This window comes from Gigantopelta aegis, chromosome 8 (genome assembly GCF_016097555.1).
Source record: "Gigantopelta aegis isolate Gae_Host chromosome 8, Gae_host_genome, whole genome shotgun sequence".
Lineage (NCBI taxonomy): Eukaryota > Metazoa > Mollusca > Gastropoda > Neomphalida > Peltospiridae > Gigantopelta > Gigantopelta aegis.
The window spans coordinates 16,605,231-16,629,526 of record NC_054706.1 but is presented as its reverse complement, the minus strand read 5'-3'; the positions used below and the strand labels follow the sequence as shown (position 1 = coordinate 16,629,526).

Genomic DNA, 24,296 nt, shown 5'->3' with positions numbered 1-24,296 from the left:
ATATGTTTTCAATTAAAACAAGGCGATAAGAAGATGGGTTAAATCCGCGTTTTTAGGGATACCATTGCAAGAAAAGAGATAACTCTACATTTATTTATTTTACATATTTTTTTTTTAAAGAAAATGAAATCAACGGAGATTTAATTTGAATAATGTTCAAAGTTTGTGACATTTGAGAAAGCCCTTCACTGTTGTTAATTAATTACTATCATGTTTAAATGAATTAATATTGAAATAGTAGTTTGTAATGAAAGTTAAATGAATATCTTTTGAATTATAACGAGACAAATTGGACATGTCAGTGTCACAAGACTTGATTAATAAATAATTTAATTCTTTGAAACTTGTTAAAGAAACGAAAGCAGCAATATTATGCTATGGATAACTTTCTCCGGCAAATATGCATGAGACAGGATCATCAGTCTTAGTGTAACTGTTGTAATCTGGGGACTCGGGTGTTTTGCTAGTTCACCAAGGTAAACATCTAGATCTACGGTCCGTTTTTTAACATTTTGACATTTATTGGACTTCCGATTGTTATGGCACAACATTAAACATCACAATAATAAATATCGTGCCGGAGACGTTTATCTTGATGAACTAGTGTGTTACATACTTTAATTATGTCACTCGACTCGCAGACTGGCCTAAATTAAAAAATTAATTCAACACACATTAAAGGGATGATCAGGCTAGGGTTTTAGATGCTAAGATGGGTATGCACATTCAACAATATTTAATGCTCATTATTGTTCAGTATTAACAAGAATATTGCTATATTCAATTTAATAAAGTGGTAAAATGTGACAGCTTTTATATATAATAATAATTCATTAAAATAAACCTCAGGTATTGGTCCAAATGGACATAAAAAGTGTGGTTATTTCTACGTCAGGATATTGTTGCACACCCTACATACCCTATAGGAGAAGCCACGGTGACGTCACATGTTTTGATCACGTGGTACCGCGTGAGCGCTGGTAGGCAAGAAACCAGTTGACAATACTGGCATTAGTAGTAATGAACAATCGAATGTTTTTCCGTCAATTAAATCAGTGTAGACTAGTTTTGATGAATGGTATTTTGTCATGGTAATTTCATACGTTGTTGTTAGATGCACAAGTCACTGTAGTAAGGATTATGAAATTAGTTTCATCAAATACAGTGGAAGCGAAACGTTGAACAGTTAAAGCTGACAACAATCAACTTTGCCCATCCCACAACGGAGATCGTCATTTTATACAAGGTTTGTTGTATGTTATTCATTCGTAATACTAATACACGTCAGTATTTATTGAAATGAAAATTGAAAAGATAATAAAATAAAAAATAATAATAATAAAAGCCCCCACCAAACTGACATGGAAACAAAGATGCCCTGTGAACAGTAGGCCTACCCAGTCAATCGACAAAGAACGTTTTATGTAACTTTTTGTTTGTATTGACAGATCCATTATAGTGGGTAAAACAAAAATCTGAATATATTTTATATTGTATTATGCCATAAAATATGTAGGTGGCTGGAGTATTTATATTTTTAATTAAATAACAGGGAGTGTGTGTGTGTGTGTGCAATCAAGCATATATATATTGTTTCATATGAAAATGGTTCTGAAATATTTCCATTTATTAATTATATTATATGTTAATTATAATGTTTTACTTTTTTTATTGAAGAAGTGATCCACATGTGTATTTGTAATGTGTAAGTTGATTTTTTAATAATAAAATAAAAGGTATAAACATTTCAGGGTGGGATATCAGATGTATTAAATCATTTGTTTGGGATTAAAAATAAATAAATACTAATAATAAAACTGGATATTGATCCACAAGTTGGTGATAGCCACCATATTTTATTAAAAACATAAATTATGTCACATGCATTTATTATATAAGTTATCTGAATTTGTTTGCAGCAAATAAAGAAAGAAAAGGGGAGCTGATTGTATTTACAAGTATTATTGTCATCAGTGACAGATGTCAATATGTCTTCACAAATACATTTATGTGTATTCAAATATTTCAATAATATTCAATATACACAATATAAAACTTTCATACTTATATATCATAGAAATTTACCAACTTTCTTATTTTTTTCTAGGTATCAGTGATCCCTGTTTATGGACAAAAAGAGAACCGGCAACTCTTGGATGAAAAATGGGCCTTTCACGATGAATTAAGGGCGTTCAAGTTTTAGGGTGAATTAAGGGATGCTAAGGAGAACACTGGTATCAGATTCAGCGATTCTTTTCTACAGTATCTCATGTTTCTGTGCATAAGAAGGATACCAGAACCTTTTTCACTGACTTTCCAAACTACCATGTGCAATATTATTGGGGCTATTCAGTATGTGATGATGACATTGATAACACTTGGATTTAATCTTTTTTTACCAGGATCTCTATTTTCTAATAAAAACAGACTTTACAAAATCAATAAAATTATATCGAGAAACAATAGACAACACATATTTATTATTTTCTTTTTCTATTATCATTATAAACCAATGATCAAATGATATTTGCATTGTGTTAATGTGTGTCTTACATTAAAACATTGTATTGTTACCATTTACAGTAATTTGTTGTTTTAACTGGTTTATTAATCAGGTTGAAAGTGATAGCCTTTGAAACTGTGCCTCTTGTCAAAGGTAACTGACACTGTTTTAGATTTGAAAGGAAGGAATCTTTTTATTTAACAATGCACTCAAGTCATTTTAATTACGGATATATAGAGTCGGACATGTTTAGGGATCACACAGATAATATTAGGGAGGAAACCTGCTGCTGTCACACAATGGATTACTCTTTCCGATTAACAATAAGGGATCTTTTATATGCATCAGCCCACAGACAGGATAATAAATAGTGTAGCCTTTGTTACACCAGTTGTAGAGCACTGGCTGGAATGAGAAACAGCCCTATAGGACCACCAACAGGAATCAATCCTAGATCGACTGTGTATTAAACTATGTCCTGGCCTGCATGGGATTAGGCGATTAAAATATTAATGGCAATTTTTATGTATATATATATATAAAAAATAATGCTACAAAATGTTCTGAAGATGTAAAGCACAAAGGTGAGGGACCAAGTAAATTTGAGATGTATCCGGTTTAAAAGGCTAAGTTCTGTACTAATATTTAAAAAGGGACGCTGTAGCTAGAGGGAGCAATGTATGTGTGGTCATGGAACATGTATGGAAACTAAATTTAGGTTCCTCCATTTTAATACAATGTGTTAATATGTATCCGATATCAACAAGTTTAAGGAATAAAAAAGGACTTGATAAAATTAATAGTTTTAAAAGTTTTTGTAAAGTTTTCTAATAAGATACTTGCTTAAATTTATTGTTGATGAAAAGCCTTACAAATGAACCAGTAGACAAGTCTGATGTGTTATATATATATATAACTACTGTCTATATATTGTCTACTGGTTGTTCATTTGTAACAAATGTTCATATATATATATATATATATATATGTATGTGTATCTATATGTACATATATATGTATCTATATGTACATATATATGTATATGTATATATACATATATGCATATATATATATATATATATATATATATGTATATGTATGTGTATCTATATGTACATATATATGTATCTATATGTACATATATATGTATATGTATATATACATATATGCATATATGTATATGTATATATACATATATGCATATATATATATATATATATATATATATATATATGGGTTATTTAAAATTGTTTAAAGAAATAATTTCCTTTAACAAAGTGTAGGCCAATTATTTCTTGTAAACAGTTTTAAATAAAAAATATAGGCTACTCATTTTATTTTATTATTTTTATTTGTGTGCGCGCGCGCTCGTTTGTAATGCTTTACTTGAAATATGGACCAGACGCTTTAAAAATACATGGACTAAAAATATTTATTCAGGTGAAAAGAAAAAGAAAAAAAAGGAAGTTTGCTATAGTTTTGAACTCGGTCAATCGTCAAATTTTATGGGTGGAAAGAGTACATGTATCTCCTCCATACAGGAGCTATGTAGAATAGCGTTCCCGTGCTACAAGCGGTAATTTAAGCACGTGTTGGCCATTCTTTGCTATTCACGCTACGCTAGTTCGCTTTGTTACTAATGGCCATTATGATAGACTTCTGCCTACCAGATGCGCGCGCATGCTGATACGTGACGTCACTTCCCTAAACACATGGCTTCTCCTATATATAGCTGGTATTCAAAACTTGTGGAACCATGTTTCAATCGTTTCTCAACCAAAATAGTGCAACAAATCAACACAGAAACCAAAAATGAATAACCTATGATACTCACTAAATCCTGATTGAAGTACTTGCATCATTATTAACAAAATGAATCTTCCAACAACAACATAAAATCTTTCCCCAACATTTTAAATTTGCTAAATAGAGGGAAGCAACTTGCCCTGCACATTAAGAAAAGTATGGACTTGATGTGCACCCTGCACAACTCGGGCATATGCCTGTGGTTTATTTTAATGAACTAATATAATGAGTGCAGCCCGTTTGTTATCTCACTGAATCTTTCCTCTTGTGAGCAGGTACAGTTGCATAATACTTTTAAAACATCAGGTTATAGAACTGAAGAAACGAACGTAATGGTCTGTTGATTTTTGTGGAATGATGAAATAGGCATGCAATGTTCTGTACCAGTATTAACATCACAGAGTGTTGTGATGCTGCATTTTTTTTTACCAATCTGAAGTGTCATGATATGTCCTAATATTGGTCTTCGCAGGGTAAAGCCGATATCTATATATATATATATATACACTTTTGACTACTTATTATTCATCCTTTGATCATTCATTATCATTTTTATTTGTTTCTGTTTTCTCGGTCAGAATGCCTAGTGTGGAATAGAGTATTGCTGATGTAAACGTTTAGACATGGCTGGATTAATTAAGAATTTGGTCGGAGGGTTTATCAATGCAGCTACAGCCACCATCAATCCATTCAAGGTGCAGATTGTGTCTGCTGACACTTTCCTCACGTAAGTACTATATATCTATAGCGGGAATATCAGTTGTGGGATTCTTCTGGCTGAATCACTGACCTTAACATGGCAATAATGTTTTGACATTTTTGGGCTGTTTTTCTCAAATGTTACAGAATACATACACGTCTTTAAAATATTTTAAAGGTTAACTTTATAAGAAAGTTAAAAGCAGACATAAGAAAGTTTTACCAAGTTGTAGTCAAATATGATTTCCTTTTCAATAAAGATTATTTCTATTTTATAAAAAAAAAATTGTTATTGAAAATCCGATATAAAAATTACTTTGCAGCTAATTGGTATTATAATGATCAAGAGTTAACTTTTTTAATGGTGATGTAATTCATGTGAGTGTCCCTATTGGCAACTGTGTAGTGTACGTACTGAAAGTGATCAAGAATGACAACACACATGAATATTAATGCCATCCTTATTTTAAAATAAAGTTTGGAATGTTTAGCATAGGGCCTAAGTATCTTGCAAGAGTGATTGGCGTGCCTACATAAAAGAAAAGTAGGAAGAACACTTTTTACATATTATTTGGAATACAAAGTATATAGTAAGATATTTTTAAACTGTATACCTCATAATTATAAGTTTTATTATAAAGTTAACCTTTAACTGATAATGTTATCTGATTAAAAATTGTGTGTTGTTAACCAAACATTCCGTTCATCTATTTCGGGCATGTATACAGGATGATTTCAGTGGTGAAAAAAAAAACATGTCCAAGCAAATTTTTTTTTTTTAAATATATTTCCATTGAAATATAACTTGGCACCCCCACCTCCCCAGAACTTCACTCACCAGTCTAGACCAAAACACTCGCCCCGTATAGATTCCTTGTCGTTAAACATTCATTCATTCATTCGTTCGTATAGATTCCTGAACTTGAGCCTGCATGTAATACACTTATTCTTTGTGCAGGATTCCAGTTGTGATGCAAGAGGGATGTGTTTACCTGTACAAACGCCCAGGATACTTTGAATGTGTCATCAAACCAGCAGCTACTGCACCAAAATGTTTCAGGTATTTAATACGTATATTAATATTCTGTATTTCATGTACCGGTATATACCTTTCTATTATTCTTCATTAAGATGGATATTTTGAGGTTTTTGTTATTAATCAACCATATTATTAAAAGGGATGTTGTAATCACTAAAATATGAACTACATGTGTGTGCTAGATAAATGGATGGATTTAAGAAATATTTTATAGGGGAAGGTACGAGTGTAGGTACAATTATAATCAAAATAAATAATTAATTACGGTCCAGTTAATGATAGGCAAATTGGTAGTGATGAGTAGCACTAACATCTTGTAGACTATCAGGACTTTTTCTCTATAAATTGATGTGAAAGTTTTCCAGATTTATCCGCAAATCTGGATTTTTAATTGTCTTTACAGTATTTACGAGTTTGTCGCTTTTTGTCCAAAATGTTCCATATTCTACATCTAAACCTTAGATATGGTTTTGGCTGATACTATACACATACATTCTGAATAAAGGCTGCCATTTTAGACCAGTGTACAACCCTAACCTAAGGGCCAGTCTCGGTACCCGACCAACAATATTAAAATATCTGTATTTTGTTTTCATAACCCACTTTTATCACTGATAATTAAGTGGTATGTGACCGTGTTAGACATATATTCCACAAAACATGAATGTTTAAACTGGTCTGTGGATTAGGGTTTGTATAAATGTTCCTTTATTGGCACAAACGTGTCAAGGATGGTTGTAGCATTTTCGATGGAGGTGGATAAGAATTCTGAGTAGGGAATCTGTTGATTATGAGATATTCGCAGGGTCAGTGTTGACATAAATTTTTAAAACTCTACATTTAGGTAAAAAGTAGAAAATGTCAGTGCTGTAATGAACTAGAAAAACAGGGAGGACTATGCCCCCATGTCCGTCCTCTTAGATCCATCCAAATTTATTAAGATTTTCACAATTACTACCTTTTTTTAATCTACGTTTATTTGTTTGTATTTGTTTGTTTTTTTGGGGGGGTTTTCATTTTTAGACCAGTTTAACCATGTTTTTGATTCTCTTGTTTATTCTGCAGTCTGTTTCGTCAGTACAGCGAAGTGGAATCTCGCACTTTGTTTGGGACAATTGCACCGAAGCTGGACATGATACTGCAGTGTTCCAGCTCTCTGTATTTGGAGAACACTCTACAGAGAGTGTTCGACTGTTTCCGGGAACACCCGACCTGGACCGCAGTACACGTGGCCGCTTACACAGGATTGTGGGAAATTTTCAAACACGAACAAATGAAAAGGTTATTGAGACATACAGTGCTCGTTTTTTAAACAGGAATCCGAGGTTCCTGAAAATAAAATCATGTCACGGCAGAGCTCGAAATAGGAAGTAAACTGTGACCTGCTGTTATTTCTTTTAAAATTGCAGGCTAAAGGAAATATGGCCTGCTAATGAAAAATGTGGCCTGCTGGAAATAAAACGGCATCGAGTGAGTGGAGGGTTTGGGACAGTATGTGAAAAATTGGGACCTTTGAGATGTATTTCAGAGCATTACAAAATTAAACTAACAGAATCACAAGCTCAGTCACAGCTAAATATAGAGGATGAGATGATCGTACATACATCTGTCACAGGCTGTTTTTTCGAGCTCTGTTAGATTCCAAGTAATATGAATCTTAAAATAAACATCTGTAGAACGCCTATTTTCATACTATGGAATTTACAACAAGTTGTTTATTTCTGACCAGATTTGTTTTTTTAAATTGCACACAAAGATAGTTGGGTTTTTTTTATTTTATTCTAAAACACTTTTACTTTTCTTTTTACATCAAACCAAATTAAAATTATTTATAAAAAAACATTTTTGTAGGAGTATGGTACGGACTATAGTCTGACATTCGGTGTTCAGACGATGTCTGTATTAGATAATATAACTTCTCAATTCAAATAATTAAGTTATTTATAAGCAAACTATTCCTAATTAATTGGTCACTTGCCATATTACATTAACATCCATTTAATCTTTTTTATTATTATGGATTTTCTTGATCTAAAGTTATAAGGAACTAAGTGGATTTAAGAAACATTTCATTTGAGGAAAAATAAGGTTTGGTGATAATGTATGGGAAATTAAAATTTTCTATTTAAAAATAAGGAAAAGAGCAATCTGATCAATACAACATGCCTTGCCTGTTAATAATTTTTGACTATTTCTTGCAGTTTGATCAATACGGAATGTCGTGCCACTGGAGTAACTCCACTGATGGCGTGCGTCAAGGGGAAACAGCCACAGTGCATCCAGGAGTTACTCATCCACAACGCTAACATTGGGATGTGTGACAAACAAGGCAGTACGGTCTACCACCATGCAGTCACCGATATGCCAACAGCCATTCCAGTTAGGTGGTGGTGTTTTTTCAAACTGTTTTACCACATTTTCTGAATGGAGATATGTTCATGAATCTATTATTTTACACTCCACCAACTTAGTATATTATTATGGCATAATTATTCCTTTTAAATATATCACATACACATATTTTGGAAAGTAGTAAGATACTGATACAAAATTATTAAACTTGTAGAAAGTTTATCGTTCTGTTTAATATTACCCCAACCATATGTTATTGTATTTCTTTTAACAGGCCAGTAGAAGCCCAAAATTATTTGTAAGACCCGTTTTGACGCCCCACTCATATTGTTTATACGCCCATTTTTTACGGGTCTTATTATGGCATGGTGTTATTAGTCTGTCCTAACGTCCGTTTGTAAACTTTTAGTTTTGTTACCACAACTACATGTAGGTCTCAACAACCTACCTTTTATGAATTGCTGCATAGTAAAGGAAATCCTTGTCCTGGCCACACCTTCCTTTTAAGTTAACAATTTTTATAGGATTATCAACCTTTCATGCAAGTACAAATTGGGATAGTGGTGTGTTGTGTACCATAACTAGGTCACTGCAACCTACTTTTCACACAATATCATGTACCTCACCGGTACTCTTGTTTTTAGTAGATGTTTTTGCTGTACCTTGGGGCAGTTTGAAATTGTGTCTGACAATATTGGTCAGGCTGAAGACTGATCAGCCATACTGCTTCATATGGCCTCTCTGCTTTAATTAACCACTGAACAAAACATATACCTATTTACAATTTCAGCTGATAATAGGTCATGACGCAGAAGGGGTGATCAACTGGTTGAATGGTAAAGGGGAGACAGCTCTGTTTCTTGCTTGCAGTAAGATGCTGCCCGATGCCACCGATATTCTCATCCACGTTGGTGCCGACCCGGCCGTGTCCACTGCAGACTGTTTACCGGTCCACGCTGCAGCCAGGAGTGGAGATCTCAAGTAATCATTTTCTATAGCACTAGAGAAAGACTGCAATATAGTTCCAGCCTTAGGGTGGTCGAAAAATCAATCCCTTGATTTTCACTCCAAGAGATTGTTTTTTCGATGCCCTGCAAGACCACTAGATGACAGATTGATCCTCTGAATCGATCACCTGAAACTGCAATGATGTATAGGTTGAATTTTATGGGGGGTTTCTGGATATTCAAAAGAAGATTTGATCTTTATTGGCGCTAATGAAAGTTAATTTAATAAACATAACAAGGATTAAATAAGTTTTGACATGTGCTAACTGGAAATTTTTATTCTTAAATGACCTGGGCCCCATTCCATGAAGCGATCTTAGCACTAAAATCACCTTAAGTGCATAACTGCCTTATGCACTTATGGTGTTCTTAAGATGAAGATCACTTTGTGAAACGGCCCAGGGGCTTAATTCACTAAACTCTCGCAACTTTGCAATCTCGCAGCGCAATGCTAAAAGACATGCAAAGAGGATGCTTTGTTGTCTAGCAGAGCCTAAGAGCCTTTTGTGAATTAGGCCCCAGATCTGTATGCTAAACATGACCCTAAAGTCCCCTGAAATTTGATATTAATATGAAGATTTAAGCAAGCATTTTTTATTTCGTCTTATATTTTTAATTTGACGTTTAAACAAAATTTAAAAAGAGAAAACATTATAAATTTAATCCACTCTCTTAAATATGGAAATAGCAAAAAATCAATGTCCCCAAATTAGATTCAGGTGATTGATTGACCAATCACATTTTATTTTGAAGTCTCAGTTTAGTGGTAAAGTGTTTACCGGTTAATCTATTTTTGGCTTTCAAAAGATATTAAAAACATTTTTATTCTGTGAAACTTGTATTTAGAATATTATTTTTTTTAAATTACATGTAGATATTTGTAAGATTGTTCATCATGGAAATAGGTTTATTATTTTATGATAAGGAATGTTTTATTCAGTGTATACAAATGTTTTATAAATTACAGTCAAATTCTGCATGGAATAACAATGTGATTATTGTGGAATTTTAAAACATGAATTACATACAAATTCTTGTATTGGTTGTACATGAAAGCATATACAGTAGCATACATTTATAACGAGCATGCTTAGAATGAACTACTGCATGTAATGAACTGATTGTAAAGTCCTGTTTTATCTCCTTGTACATCAATAACCAACTTATGCAAATGTGTACAACAAACTATTAATATAACGAACTAACTATCGTGGTCCCTTCCTAAAAGTACTTTACTGTACTCATATCATAAAATATTTGATTTACAGATCTCTCGAGCTCATTGTACAAATGCATCCAAATCAGATTAGTGCATGGGACAACAGATACCAAAGTACTCCACTACACTGGGCAGCAAATAAGGAGGTTAGTAAAGTAGAAAAACTCTTAAAGAACAACTGTTTCATATTTACTCATTCATTCATTCATTAAAATTTGGGATTGCATCATTAATTTTTTCACTGTTTACAGAATGTGTAACATGTGTAATACTTTTCCAGTACCATTAATTGCTTGCAGTTAGGTATAAATTAGGTGGGGTTTTTTTTCTCTAACAATCTATAAGTGCTGTGTCATCTAATCTTCATTCAGCCTATCCCCATAAATAAATGTTATTCTTAATTCTTTTTACTGTTCACGCACAGCATGCATGCAACTTATAGTGCTTGTTGGATAATAATTCCCCATGTGGGGTCATACATTCAAAAGACATATCCATTATTACATGCATTAAGTGGATGAAATTTGATGTGTGTAGCCTTATACATGCACTTCCTCACTGAACCTAGCGGTGCATCCACTCCGGGTGGGAGCTGGTGCTGGAATTAAAAATCCCTCATTGCCTCAGCCAGGACATATGAACCCAGTAGTTTTGCCAGTCTTCAGTCCAATAACATGTGAACCATGCCACAAAGACATAAAGCCAAAAATACCAGAAAGGAAAATAGTCTGATTTACCTAGCTTTAAAATAGAAATTCTGACTTAATGATGACTACAAAGATTCCTACTCGACAGAAAATAATGATTGTGATCTGAGGTCCGTTCATGTTTAGAAAGATCCTCAAAGGAGTAAGCTGATATCTGCACAGGTCCTCCACTTTGCTAACTGATCTACTAACGTACCAAATAACCTTGGTGGAGTAGTTGGTAAGTCATCAGCCTTATTCTGGTAAGTACTGGGTTCACTTCCCAATACCCCCCCCCCCCCCCCCCCCGAGAGTTTTTAACAGCTGAATGTGGAGATGTAAGAAGACACCAGTGATTTTTTTCTCAAAATCAAACCACCTTAGTGGACTCATTTGTTTTCCTGTCTGTGGGAAAGAGCATATAAAAGATTCCTTGGCACGAATGGAAAAATGTAGCGGGTTTCATCTGAGAACTATCTGACAGAATTACCTAATGTTTCACCCCCTATAGCCAGTGATTAATAAATCAATGTGCTCTTGTGGTGTCGGTAAAGACAGCAAACGTTTTAGCTTTTTTTCTCACAACAACTTACCATCAGTGGACTGTCCTGTCCTGGAAAAATGGCCCAAATAGTAGAGGTGTGTGCCAAGGACAATGTGCTTGAACCTTAATTGGATGTCAGCATGAAAATCAAGTGAATGAACAAATTGACATGTATACAGGCCCATATTAACAATATATTGAGTGGGAGGGCACACTTTCTAGTGGAGGGGTTACAGCCCTTGTTTAGGAGGTGGGTGGTACAAGGCCATGTGTTTTTACCTTTATTGTTATTTATATAGAGTAGGACAAAAAACATACCTTTTTGTCCAAGGTTTAGGGTGTGTGGGCTTGGTTCCTATGGGCCTGGTATAAAGGTCCCCAACTGTGTAAACTGACTGGATGCAATATTATGACACGTTTGAAACTAGAGGGTTTTGTTTCCTGCAGGTGATCAACTTGCTGTCTCTGATGGGCTGTGACATCAACGCAGTCGGCGGGAACGGCTTCACGGCTCTCCATGTGATGATGACGCAAGGGAAGATCGACTGCTGTATGGAGCTGCTCTGTCACGGCGCCGATGTCAACGTGGTCGATGCAAACAGAGAAACCGTACTCCACTGGGCTGTACAGGTTGGTAGGAAATAATCTACGGCTTATTTGTTAATAGAATTTTTTTTTAGTATTATTCTACTGCCCTCTTTCCTTTCTCTCCTTTGAATTCTATCTCATTTTTTCCTGATCTGGCAGCTCCTCCTGTCTTTCAACTTTTTCTGCTGTCCACCTCCACATCCCAGTCCTGTCCTTGTCTCTCCAACCATGACAGTTGCTTCTCTCTTGTAGCTAGCTATTCATGCCACACACCTGTCATTCCCCATACATTTGTTAATACAATACAAATGTGTGCTTAAGAGACACCCATGATAATTCTACAATGAACTTATAGAAATATGAAAATATCCAGGTTCTATTTTTTTCATTTTCTAAAGACCCTGTTCACAAAATGTTGCCAAATTTGTAGGCCAGAATAGCACATATCACAGCCCATAATATATTTTTATTATTGGTAATAGCAGGATAGCAGGAAACAAGTTTTGACACTTGCTGGTTCATAAATAATGCTTACTTCACTTAGATTTATTAAAAATACATTTTATGTTCTTAATAATATATATTGTTGTTTTTTGTTACAGAAAGATGATGTTGAACTTGTTCGCACGTATGTTGTTTATGGAGCTAATGTTAACCTGCAGAACAGGAATCGACATTCAGCAAGGCATTTAATTTCAGTGTCTAAGAGTAAAAACAGGTGAGCCAAAAGCACATTAAAGCTGCAGTTTGTAGAAGACTCAGTAACTCATTAAATTAAGTAGTGGAGAATGTACAAGGAAGTGTGGATTCGTGGGAAAGTAATTCACGAACCCTATAGGGGTGAAGTGATGGTTGTTCATGAACACACACTTTCAAGTGCATTCTTCCACTTGATCCATAATATTTATTAAATGTTTAAACGTGACTGCCAAATTAACTGCTACTTTATAAATTCATTAAGATGACAAGGAATATTCACAAAATTAATAAACCAAAATGACAGGATCAAACCTGATTGATTTCGCCATTAAATTCTCAGCTACTGTTAAATTAATAATGTGAAGTCACAGAATAGATTAATTGATAAGGAACCAGTGAGTTGCCTTGTATGTTTCCTATTTAAAGCAGCAATAATCTCTAATTAATAATAATATTTAAGCATTTAGAATAAATCATAAAAATTAGTTTAGTGTTTACAATTTAGGTCTCACTGAATACACTGTTAGTGAAATAGACTGTCTAACAATGGAATGGTACTGACGAATTTCAATGTAAGAATTTATATATGTGTGTGTGTGTGTTTTTGTTTTTACAGAGATTTGATCTTATACCTGCTGCATATATCTGGAGCTAAGCGATGTAGGAAGGACGTGAAAGGATGCATGGATGGCTGTGTGGCTGAAGGAACACACAATGGGTCCCCAGACAAAGAGATGAAGAGGCTGCTTCGGATGGATAGTGTAGGTAGGTACGGCTGTGGTGTCTTGTAATGTCCAGTACTCACATTCTCCCAACAGATGTTTTTGTTTCTTGGTGACCAGTATTGGAGAAAACTGACACACACACGGCTCCATGCTAACCTTTCACATCCGCTTGTTCTACAGGTCAAATATCGCTCCTATTTTACTTGTTGTATCTGAAATGTGTACCATATATCGCTGTGTATTAGCCAACTCTGTGGATAAGCCGACCCCTTAGTTTGCCTCCCAGTGGTAAAGTGCTCACTTGATGCGCGGTCGGTTTGGGATCGATCCCGATCAGTTGGGCTCTTTCTCGCTCCAGCCAGTGCATCACGACTGGTCTGTGTCGAATATCTGTGTGGTCCTTAACCATATGTCTGACGCCATATAACCGTAAATAAAATGTGTTGAGTGCATCGTTAAATAAACCATTTCCTTCCTTCCTTCCTTAGTTTACCCCTCAATATCTGGTACAAAAAGGTTAGTAAGATGTATAAGCCGACTCAACAAAACGGACAAAAATATAGCTATATTGAGATAATGTTGTGTCTCGTGCAACAGTCAATCACAGGAATTTGTCTTGGTGAACCGATCATAGTACAATGTACAAAAACTATTTTAATAAAGATTTCAAGATAGCTAATAATGAAGAAACGTTTATTAAAAAATCCCCTAATGTGGGATAACATTGTTCTATTCTTTTATTTCTTTCTATAACAAAGAAATGAATGAATGCACTTTTGATATTTCATTCTAAATATTTAAAATTTCTTTATATATTTGGTTTAGTTTTTTTTAAATGTTTGATTATGAACTTCTCTAAACATTTGGTTAAGTGTTTTTCTAAAATATTTTTTAAAATATCTGTAAACATTTGGGTTAAAGTTCCTGTCAACATTGGTTCAGATTGTTTTAAATATTTGGTTAGGTCAGATTTTTCCAAAAAAAATTCTGAACATTGGTTAAGTTTCTCTAAACCTCAATGATCATGGATTCATCAGTATTTGAGAAAATGCAGTATTTAACACAGTTACTTTTTTTCAGCCATGTTGGATGAGCTGTTATCTGCCTCGGTGACTTGTGATGCAACCATTGTGAACAAGACGGGATCTGTTCTCGACATGGTTGATGGACCACTTAATGTTGGAGACAGGGTATGTTAGTTTTAATGGTGTGAGAGACAGGGTATGTTAATTTTAATGGTGTCAGAGATATGTTATTTGTAATGATGCAGCTTTTTTGCTATATGGGACAGCAGCAAGTTCTCATCCCCCTTGTCTGTTTTTGTCTCTGTCTGACTACCTTTCCCCCTTAGACCCTCCCATATCTCTGTCTCTCTCTCTCTCTCTCTCTCTCTCTCTCTCTCTCTCTCTCTCTCTCTCTCTGTCTCTGTCTCTGTCTCTGTCTCTGTCTCTGTTCATCTTTCTTGATCTCTACTAGGTGTTGAAATCTTTTTAGACAGCAGTCAACCATAGTTTTAAATGTGCTAAGGTATTGTTAAACGCTTTTTTTCTTTTCTTTTGTATTGTGTGTTGATGATTGCAGGTTCTCTGTCTTGACGGTGGAGGTATTCGAGGTCTGATTTTAATACAGATGTTGATGGAAATTGAAACAGTCGCCGGCCGGCCAATCAAAGAGTGTTTCGACTGGATTTGTGGAACCAGTACTGGTGGTATCTTGGCACTTGGTATTGCTAGAGGTAGGAATGTAAAGAAAGAAAGAAATGTTTTATTTAACGACACATTCAACACATTTTATTTACGCTTATATGGTGTCAAACATATGGTTAAGGACCACACAGATAATGAGAGAGAAAACTTTCTGTCGCACTTCATGGGTTACTCTTTTTGATTAGCAGCAAGGGATCTTTTATATGCACCATCCCACAGACAGGGTAGTACATACCACGGCCTTTGATATACCAGTCGTGGTGCACTGGCTGGAACGAGAAATAGCCCAATGGGCTCACTGATGGGGATCGATACCAGACTGACCGCACATCAAGCGAGCGCTGTACCATTGGGCTACATCATGTCCCCTCGAGGTAGGAATGTGTTCACGATACAGAAATAATTTTATCAGTCAATTAAAACAAACCTTTTTATAAAATTTAATACGCATATAGCTTCTTGGGTGGGGCTTATTTTAAAACTGATATTTAGTTTGTCTGTGTTGTACATTGTACCTTATATGGATTAACTGTGGGGGTTTTATTGTTTTTGGTGGTGTTGTGTTGTTTTTGTTAGGGTTTTTTGAGGGTGAAGGGTGGTAAAGTAAATAAACAGTATATTTATGTAAATTCTTCTGCTTTCAAGCAATAGTTGATAATTCATTTAATTCTTGTTTGGTTGTTTTGGTAAATACTGTTGTCTGGTCTTCTTTGGTACCCCAAAGCTATGCCAAGTAGTATTGCTCCATTTGGCCAATGCTTTTAAGTAAACTAACTGGTTACTGATAGAAAGTAAATGGAAGTTGTTTTTGTTTGTCAGGCTTTCCACTGCAACATTTGAAAGGTCTGTACTTCCGACTGAAGGACGAGGTATTCAAGGGAAAACGGCCATATTCATCAGAACCTTTTGAGCAGATGTTGAAACGAGAGTTTGGAGAGGATTCCACCATGGCTGAAATAAAACATCCTAAGTGAGGCTCATCATATTAAAAAAATCTCTAATCTCATTTCTTGAGAAGTGAAACAATTTTATCGCATACTTTTTTCATGACTGTTCAGAATTACCATAATTTCCGCAAGCATACAAAAAATATGCTGCTAGCATAATTATGTGTTTAAAACAAATAAAAATATTGATAAAGTATTCCTTACAAAATGTAAAAATCATAATTTTTCACTGAGATATGATCACGCATAGGTGAGATATACAATATTATTAGACGATTTGGCACTTATGAACCAATGATTTTGTCAGTACTAAATATGACGTCATCACAATTTGGCAAACATGTACAATGATGTCACATAGTTTAGAATTTGCATTGACGTTCTCAGTTTTTATTGTTAAATTTGTTATGAAATATTATTCTAATGTATTACAGATATTTTGAACAAAATAAATAGAACTTTGTTGGGGGTTTTGTTAAATTATCTGTGAACATGAGTAAAAATGTAACCCTGGGGAAATAAATTTGATAACTGGTAACACGTTTGTTATCCTCTATGTATATACCGTGTATATATTTGTTTATTTCTGTAGTTATTTAGCAATGATGTTGTCTTGTTTTTGTTTCTAAGAGTGTTGGTAACCGGTGTGCTAGCGGACAGACAGCCTGCGGAGCTGCATATGTTCCGTAACTATCACAAGCCACTGAATCTGCCGCACAGAGACATGGAGAAGGAAACTAAATACCCAACGATGCCCGGTCCTGAAGGTTTGTTTTGTCAACACACACTGAATCCGATATGTTATTGGTGTCGAGATTTAACTCGGGGCAGCACATGCCATGGCCTTTGATACACCAGTCATGAGACACTGGTTGGGACAGGAGAAAACCCAATGGATCCACCAAGAGGATTCGATCCTATAACCCAATTACCTCATGTGAGCACTGAGGTAATTGGGTCACAGGATCGAATCCTCTTGGTGGACCCATAAGGTTTTTACCTGTCTATGCAAAAGTGCATGTGATAGATCTCCTGTTATCGATGGGAAAATATAGCCGGTTACCTCAGAAGATTGCATGTTAGAATTGTCAAAGGTCTGACATTAGCCAGTGGTTACTAAATCATTGCATTCTAGTGGTGTCATTAACAGAACAAACTTTAACTTTCCAATAAGTTATGGTATATTTTTTAGTTACTTACAATAAATAAATAAATGGATCGATAAACAAGGCTTGTGGTTTTCACATTGCTATGAAAGCAGGCCTCTGAGAATTGTGAGACCAGTCATTTTGTTTGCATGTCATTCACTGTAAGTCTTAATTTTACGTAACCAAGTTTTCATTAGCACATCAAATTTAGGATATGTAAATGATCATAACAGGATACACAACACACAGACAAATGTGTTAAATGAAATTGTTCAACTAAGCAAAGTCTTGTACTGTTGTTAAGCATACCTTTCTTTGTCACCAGTTTTAAAACATATAGCCGATGTATTTACAGAACAGAAAATATGGCTGGCTGCACGATGCAGTGGTGCTGCGCCAACGTATTTCCGAGCTCATGAAAGAATACTCGACGGAGGTCTCATAGCAAACAATCCAACTCTCGACCTTCTAACAGAAATACATGAGTACAATGTCGGTCTCAAACAAAATGTAAGTTGCTTAATGCAGTTTTGATAAATGTGTCGGTCATTAAGTCAGTAAAACATTTTAATGCTGTCCTGTCTTGGTTAAACATACAATTAAAGTTAACAAATGTCTTTCTTTTTCACACCGGCCTCGGTGGCGTTGTGGCAGGCCATCGGTCTACAGGCTGGTAGGTACTGGGTTCGGATCCCAGTCGAGGCATGGGATTTTTAATCCAGATACCGACTCCAAACCCTGAGTGAGTGCTCCGCAAGGCTCAATGGGTAGGTGTAAACCACTTGCACCGACCAGTGATCCATAACTGGTTCAACAAAGGCCATGGTTTGTGCTATCCTGCCTGTGGGAAGCGCAAATAAAAGATCCCTTGCTGCCTGTCGTAAAAAGAGTAGCCTATGTGGCGACAGCGGGTTTCCTCTAAAAACAGTGTCAGAATGACCATATGTTTGACATCCAATAGCCGATGATAAGATAAAAAATCAATGTGCTCTAGCAGCGTCGTTAAATAAAACAAACTTTACTTTAACTTTACTTCTTTTTCACTTTCATGGGCAAAAATATGAAATTTTGAGGACTTATTTTGTATCAGGGGTCGAAATTGGTTGAAATTCCATCCGGATATTCGGACGGCTCGAATTAAAACGTGCCAAATCAAACATAATTGATTCAAACTAATGTGCGTATATGAACGTAAAATAATTGCCGGTCCAACAGGATGACAGGCAAAAATATCTCCCAACCCACTGTGATGTGGACCGGCAAAAACCGGCAGTATTTTGACCCCTGTGTATGTATTTAGCAAATATAGTGTATGATGGTATTGGTTTTACTTCTTTTTTTTAAACTTTTGTAATCATTATTTTAAATGTTTGATCATATTATGATTAGTTTATGTAAAAAATTACAAATGTCTAAGACATTTAACAGGAACAAAATGGAAAGAATAACACTGACTTCTTTTTTTTCACTGTGATCGTTATGTCTGTCTGTCTGTCTGTCTGTCTGTCTCTGTTCATCTGTCGTACATATATTTTTTCAGATGTTTTTTTCATAATGCCTTGAGAAATTTTGCATATAGCTTTATCATGTACTGTTACAGATCAAGTGTTGGGCCAGGTAGGGGACATGTATTTAGGAGATACACAGATGTGTTGGGCCAGGTAGGGGACATGTATTTAGGAGATACACAGATGTGTTGGGCCAGGTAGGGGAAATGTATTTAGGAGATACACAGATGTGTTGGGCCAGGTAGGGGAAATGTATTTAGGAGATACACAGATGTGTTGGGCCAGGTAGGGGACAGGTATTTAGCAGTACTCTCAGGATGCTTGTTTCATTGGTTTGCTGTTAACATACACAGTTTTTCTCCTTATGTTTTTCATGTATGTGTTCTTTCTATTTTAAGAACCAAATGGATAAAGTGCGTCCTCTAGGCTGTGTTATCTCCCTTGGAACCGGAAGAATGCCACAAACACAAGTGAATCATGTAGACGTGTTTCGTCCAGAAAACCTATTTGATGCAGCAAAAGCTGTGAAAGGAGCATCTACCTTAGGTTATCTCTTAATCAATCAGGTATGCAGGTCTATAATATTATAATATGAGGCCCATAGGAATTTTAAAATTATTGGTGAGGCCTATTTTCACTCCAGCAGATGAAGGTGTGAAATGATGCGAGCACAAAGCAGTTCTAAGTGGTCCAATGGCATGCTTTCTTTTTTTATTCTTTTTAAAATAAGATGCTTTTTGATGAATTCTGTGACATAATTTTGATGTTTGCCGATATTATATTTCGTGCAGAATTAACAACTCCACACCCAGGTCATGACCACATTACACCCCTGGAGGTACCCACCCACCCACCTCTTAGTTAGGTCTGTCATTTCCAGACTAATAAGATAGGGTTTCAAAATTGTGTGTGCCATATATCTTTTAAAGCCACTGACCCTAGTGTCTGAGGTATATATTTGTTATGTTTGATATAAAATTAATTTCGAGCTAATACAAACACCAGGGCCCATGCCTATGAAAATTTGAGAGTCTAGACTCAAGACTGTTCATATTTTAATCTCATGGTAACTCCATGCATGCATGGGAGTCATTAAATATGTGAGTTTTATAACAGGGCTTAGACTGTAACAAATTTTGGTTTAGCCAATTTTTAAATAACTATGTAGACTATTTCCTTGAAAATTATTCAAAAGTGGTTACTGTCAAGAATATGTTTTAGCCAAAGACTGAATGTTGTAGCCACTTTGTCTGAAACTTTAACCATTGGCTAATTTGGCAATGGAAAGGGTGAGTCCGGTATAAGCATGGCATTGAGATAACCAGAAACATGTTGGATTTTCCAGAATTGATACCATTTACATTTGTGTAAGCAAAACATAAATAATGTGTAAGTTAACAGCAATAAAGTTGGAATAGCATAAAATATACGATGCTGCCTAATAACCAGGGCCCCATTTTATAAAGCGATCTTAGCATTAAGATCAACTTAAAGGGACTGTTCTGAGTTTGCCGCCATTGTAAGATGTTTGCGATAACAGGGCCTTGTTGGAGACTACTATTTCATACTAAATAAAAAAAATTGTTTAGAATACCAGTGTCTGTATATCGAATGTGTTTGCGGTCGTATACTAAATAGTAAGGTTTGTAGCACTTTCTTTTTACTTTAATTCGTGATATATATTTTTTCGCACATACAAAATTATTGGGAGGTAAAATCTGGTCTGGACTGCTACAAGCATTAGGACAACAACAAACACCGTGTAAATACAGAAGCTGATATTTTAAATAAGAAAATGTATTTAATTTGTATGTTACATCATCAAAAAGGCTCTATTGGTGGGAAACATTTTACAATGGTTATAAACTCAGGACTGTCCCTTTAAGTGCATACGGTAACAATGCACTTAAGGTGATCTTAGCGATAGAACACTTTGTAAAATGGGGCCCAGGACCCATATTGTCAGAGCTATCTTAGCACTACGAAATCATAAAACCATCGTAGGCCATGACGTGTGCTGTAGTGAAGTCATGGCCTATGATGGTTTTTACGATTTTCGTAGCTCAAAGATAGCTTCGAAAATATGGGCCCAGGTTCAACAACATCAAGTATAAGCATTTTTCAAGTGTTGCTGATTGGTGTTTTCTATTTCATGAGGCGACATTGTCGGAGGGCCGCCCGGTGGACCGTGCCCGAGCGTGGTGCAGCATGATCAACGTACCGTACTTCAGATTCAGTCCTCAGCTGTCCGAGGACGTTCCGCTCGATTGCCATGACAACAGGAAGCTCATCAACATGATGTGGGAAACTCACTGCTACATGGTGGCCAATCAGTCTCGACTCCAAGAGTTGGCCAGTCTGATAAAGGCTGGATAATAAGAAACTGACACAAATATCAGATGGATAGTTAACAGTCATTAACTGGAGTTTGGAAAACCGGTTACGAGAAAGAGCATTGCAGTAATCAATCTTTAGGGAAATTGTGTTTCTTCCTTTTCTTTCCAGTGTGTTGTGTGTGAAGATGGTTGTCATAACAGTGTGTAGTGTTGCTATATTTGTTAACAGGAACAACTGATTTAAAGACTCCATGAGAGCTATACCAACTATTATGTGCTCTGCTTTTCTGTAATTTTTTCCCATTAGATTCTGTTCTGATTTCTGTTTTTCTGTGCACTTGTATTCTATTATTTAGTTCCATTCATATTGATTCCCTTCTGTCCGACATTATTCAGGTTGCTCTGTTCCTCCCTGAGTTACATTGAATAGATTGAGATCTTTTCGGATCTTTTACTAAACTGTAATATTGACCTTTAAAAGTTTGCAAACAACTGCATTTTAGGGGTTATCTTTATTTTGCTAGGAGATGGGGTGAAGGGAGAATTGTATTATTAATTTCATTACACCCAAGTCCATGTGAATTGTTTGTTTTTTTATTCAATAGATACACAGCAGATTACAAAATAAAAGCAGAGATTGAAAACATCACAGATACTGTAGATCCAGAAATTAAGGCAATCATATGTGAAAAATGCAAGTTCATGTTGTTTGAATTAATAATATAATGCATTTATTTCTATGTTTTGTCTATGTGACACAGGTCATTAAAACAAAATAAACAAAAATAATATTACTAATTCAGAGAACACAACACAGTCTATTTACACATAGTCCAGCAAGCTTCCAGTTTTTTTTACCACTGTGTCAAAAACCGACAGGATCCACCATGTGTGAACTTGTTATAGTACACTAATCCTAAGGTCAACAGTTTCTTTGTGTTTAGTGTTTAAGTTTGCTGCAACTTTGTTAGCGTAACAGGTTAACTGATGTTTACAGAGATATGTTCTGTTGTCATTAGAGATGATCTTATAGATGATGCCTGAACCTACAGTTTAACTGATTGTACTACATGTATTTCAAAGAGAGACCACTTGCATTAATTTCATGTCACATTTTAGTTTCAACACCATTGGTCACATTCATTTAGTGATGATTTAATTTTAGGATCTACAATATATGTATACAATTAAAATTAATTTAGTATTGAAGAGGTCTGGTCATTTCATTTTGGCTCCAAATATGTGTACATGTATATAGTTACAGCCTCGTATTACATATTAGTATTTATCATTAATTGTTTTTGCATCAGAAGAAAGAAACAATATACTTTTTTATCTGTCGTATAATATATAACAATAAGCTTTTGTATATTTCTTTTCTGTTTTAAATATTACACATATAAGTTTATTGTTGATTCAGATTGCACATTTTCCGTATGGGAATATAGATATGAGAATGATTGTTGTTTGTTCAATCAATTGCACTGTAAGTACATTTGATGTCAAAATCAAGGACGAGTTATTTTTTTTAGATTTTTGAAGTCTTTTTGTTGTTTATTTATTAAACCAGTATATTACAAATCCTTTATGTGCATGTATTTTTTATAATTGTTAATTGTTATTGAAATCAAACCATATTTAACCATTCCTGCTACCTTGCAATAGCAAACTACATTTCAGTTTTTTTTTTCGTTATTAAAAATAATGTATTACAAATATTTTTATGTTTGTTTTTTAAATTGTTAATTGTTATTAAGTTCAAACCATAAAAATGTGGATACATTTAATCATTCCTATTAGTAGTGCAACATTGTAATAATGAAAATAATTGTTAAATATTTGTTGTTTATTGACTGATAAAGTATGTTACTGATCATTTCAGATATATTGTAGTAACTAAAATCAAAATGCTCAAATGTTGATCATTGACATTGCAAAGATTTAGTTATTTCAGCCAACAAAATCTACAGAACATGTTTTCTTTGTGTATGGTAAACTATTATCTTTGTGCAGTAGCGCAGAATGTGATATTTTATGTAGATATTTATACATCAGTAGTGAATTTGTAGTATTTTTCTGCATTGGAACATGTAATTTTTTTTTAATATTTTGCAAATTAACAAGTCTGCTGATTATGACTTTTACAGATCAGTTAACTGTCGGTGCCAAAACAACTTTTAAGCACAATAATCTAGTGTGGCTTTCAATTGATGCTTTTTATGTATGCTTTATGAATTCACTTGCTGTTAGTGAAAGTTTTGATATATACTGATTTGTTAATTGTCTTTTTAAAAAATAAAATTAGGCCTCTGAAAATTTGTGAACCATCGTTTCCTTCACGCATTGCTCACACAAGTCTTGTTTGCAGTCTTATTTTTAATTTGTGTGTTAAAGTTTGGACATAAAATACCAGGCCATAACAGGTTGTTGTGGGTTTTTTGCATAAGCCAGAAATGGGTTATGTAAGTTTAATTCATGGAAGCCTGATAATATACCTCAATGTTGTGACACTGCAATTTTGAAAATTTAAAATATTAAACAGTATTAAATAATATTACATTGTGGTTTGTGGTTTGTTAATTGAAAGATTTTACATTAGCAGAACAATTGTAGAAATTGTATGTATGTATGTACCAGGTAAGGTAAAACTGTTTTATGTGCACATTCGAAACAAGCTGTTGTAGCAATTTAAATGTGGAATATATAGGCGTCTGAAGATGCCAGCTACTGGGAGGATGGGCAAAGCTTTATTAATTTATCTTTCTACTGGGAGAGGGAGTGTAT

General features: G+C 34.8%; 1 protein-coding gene across 1 annotated transcript; it reads left to right on the top strand.

The window, feature by feature from the left end:
- Nucleotides 1-116: 116 nt before the first annotated feature.
- On the top strand, nucleotides 117-24,066 carry LOC121378657 (85/88 kDa calcium-independent phospholipase A2-like). The gene is made up of 17 exons (XM_041506933.1): nucleotides 117-476; nucleotides 4,888-5,036; nucleotides 5,967-6,068; nucleotides 7,113-7,328; nucleotides 8,249-8,426; nucleotides 9,190-9,380; nucleotides 10,675-10,771; nucleotides 12,303-12,485; nucleotides 13,046-13,161; nucleotides 13,759-13,907; nucleotides 14,948-15,057; nucleotides 15,449-15,602; nucleotides 16,393-16,543; nucleotides 17,151-17,287; nucleotides 18,024-18,178; nucleotides 19,575-19,742; nucleotides 21,334-24,066. The coding sequence occupies exons 2-17, from the start codon at nucleotides 4,933-4,935 to the stop codon at nucleotides 21,550-21,552; spliced, it is 2,430 nt and encodes an 809-aa protein (XP_041362867.1). The 5' UTR covers nucleotides 117-476; nucleotides 4,888-4,932; the 3' UTR covers nucleotides 21,553-24,066.
- The last annotated feature ends 230 nt before the right edge of the window (nucleotides 24,067-24,296 follow it).

Bases quoted from the DNA above. Each gene is read 5' to 3' on its own strand.
- LOC121378657 (XM_041506933.1), top strand. From the start codon at position 4,933: ATGGCTGGATTAATTAAGAATTTGGTCGGAGGGTTTATCAATGCAGCT. The intron at 12,486-13,045 runs GTTGGTAGGAAA...TTTTTGTTACAG, and splicing joins TACTCCACTGGGCTGTACAG to AAAGATGATGTTGAACTTGT. The intron at 15,058-15,448 runs GTATGTTAGTTT...TGATGATTGCAG, and splicing joins CACTTAATGTTGGAGACAGG to GTTCTCTGTCTTGACGGTGG.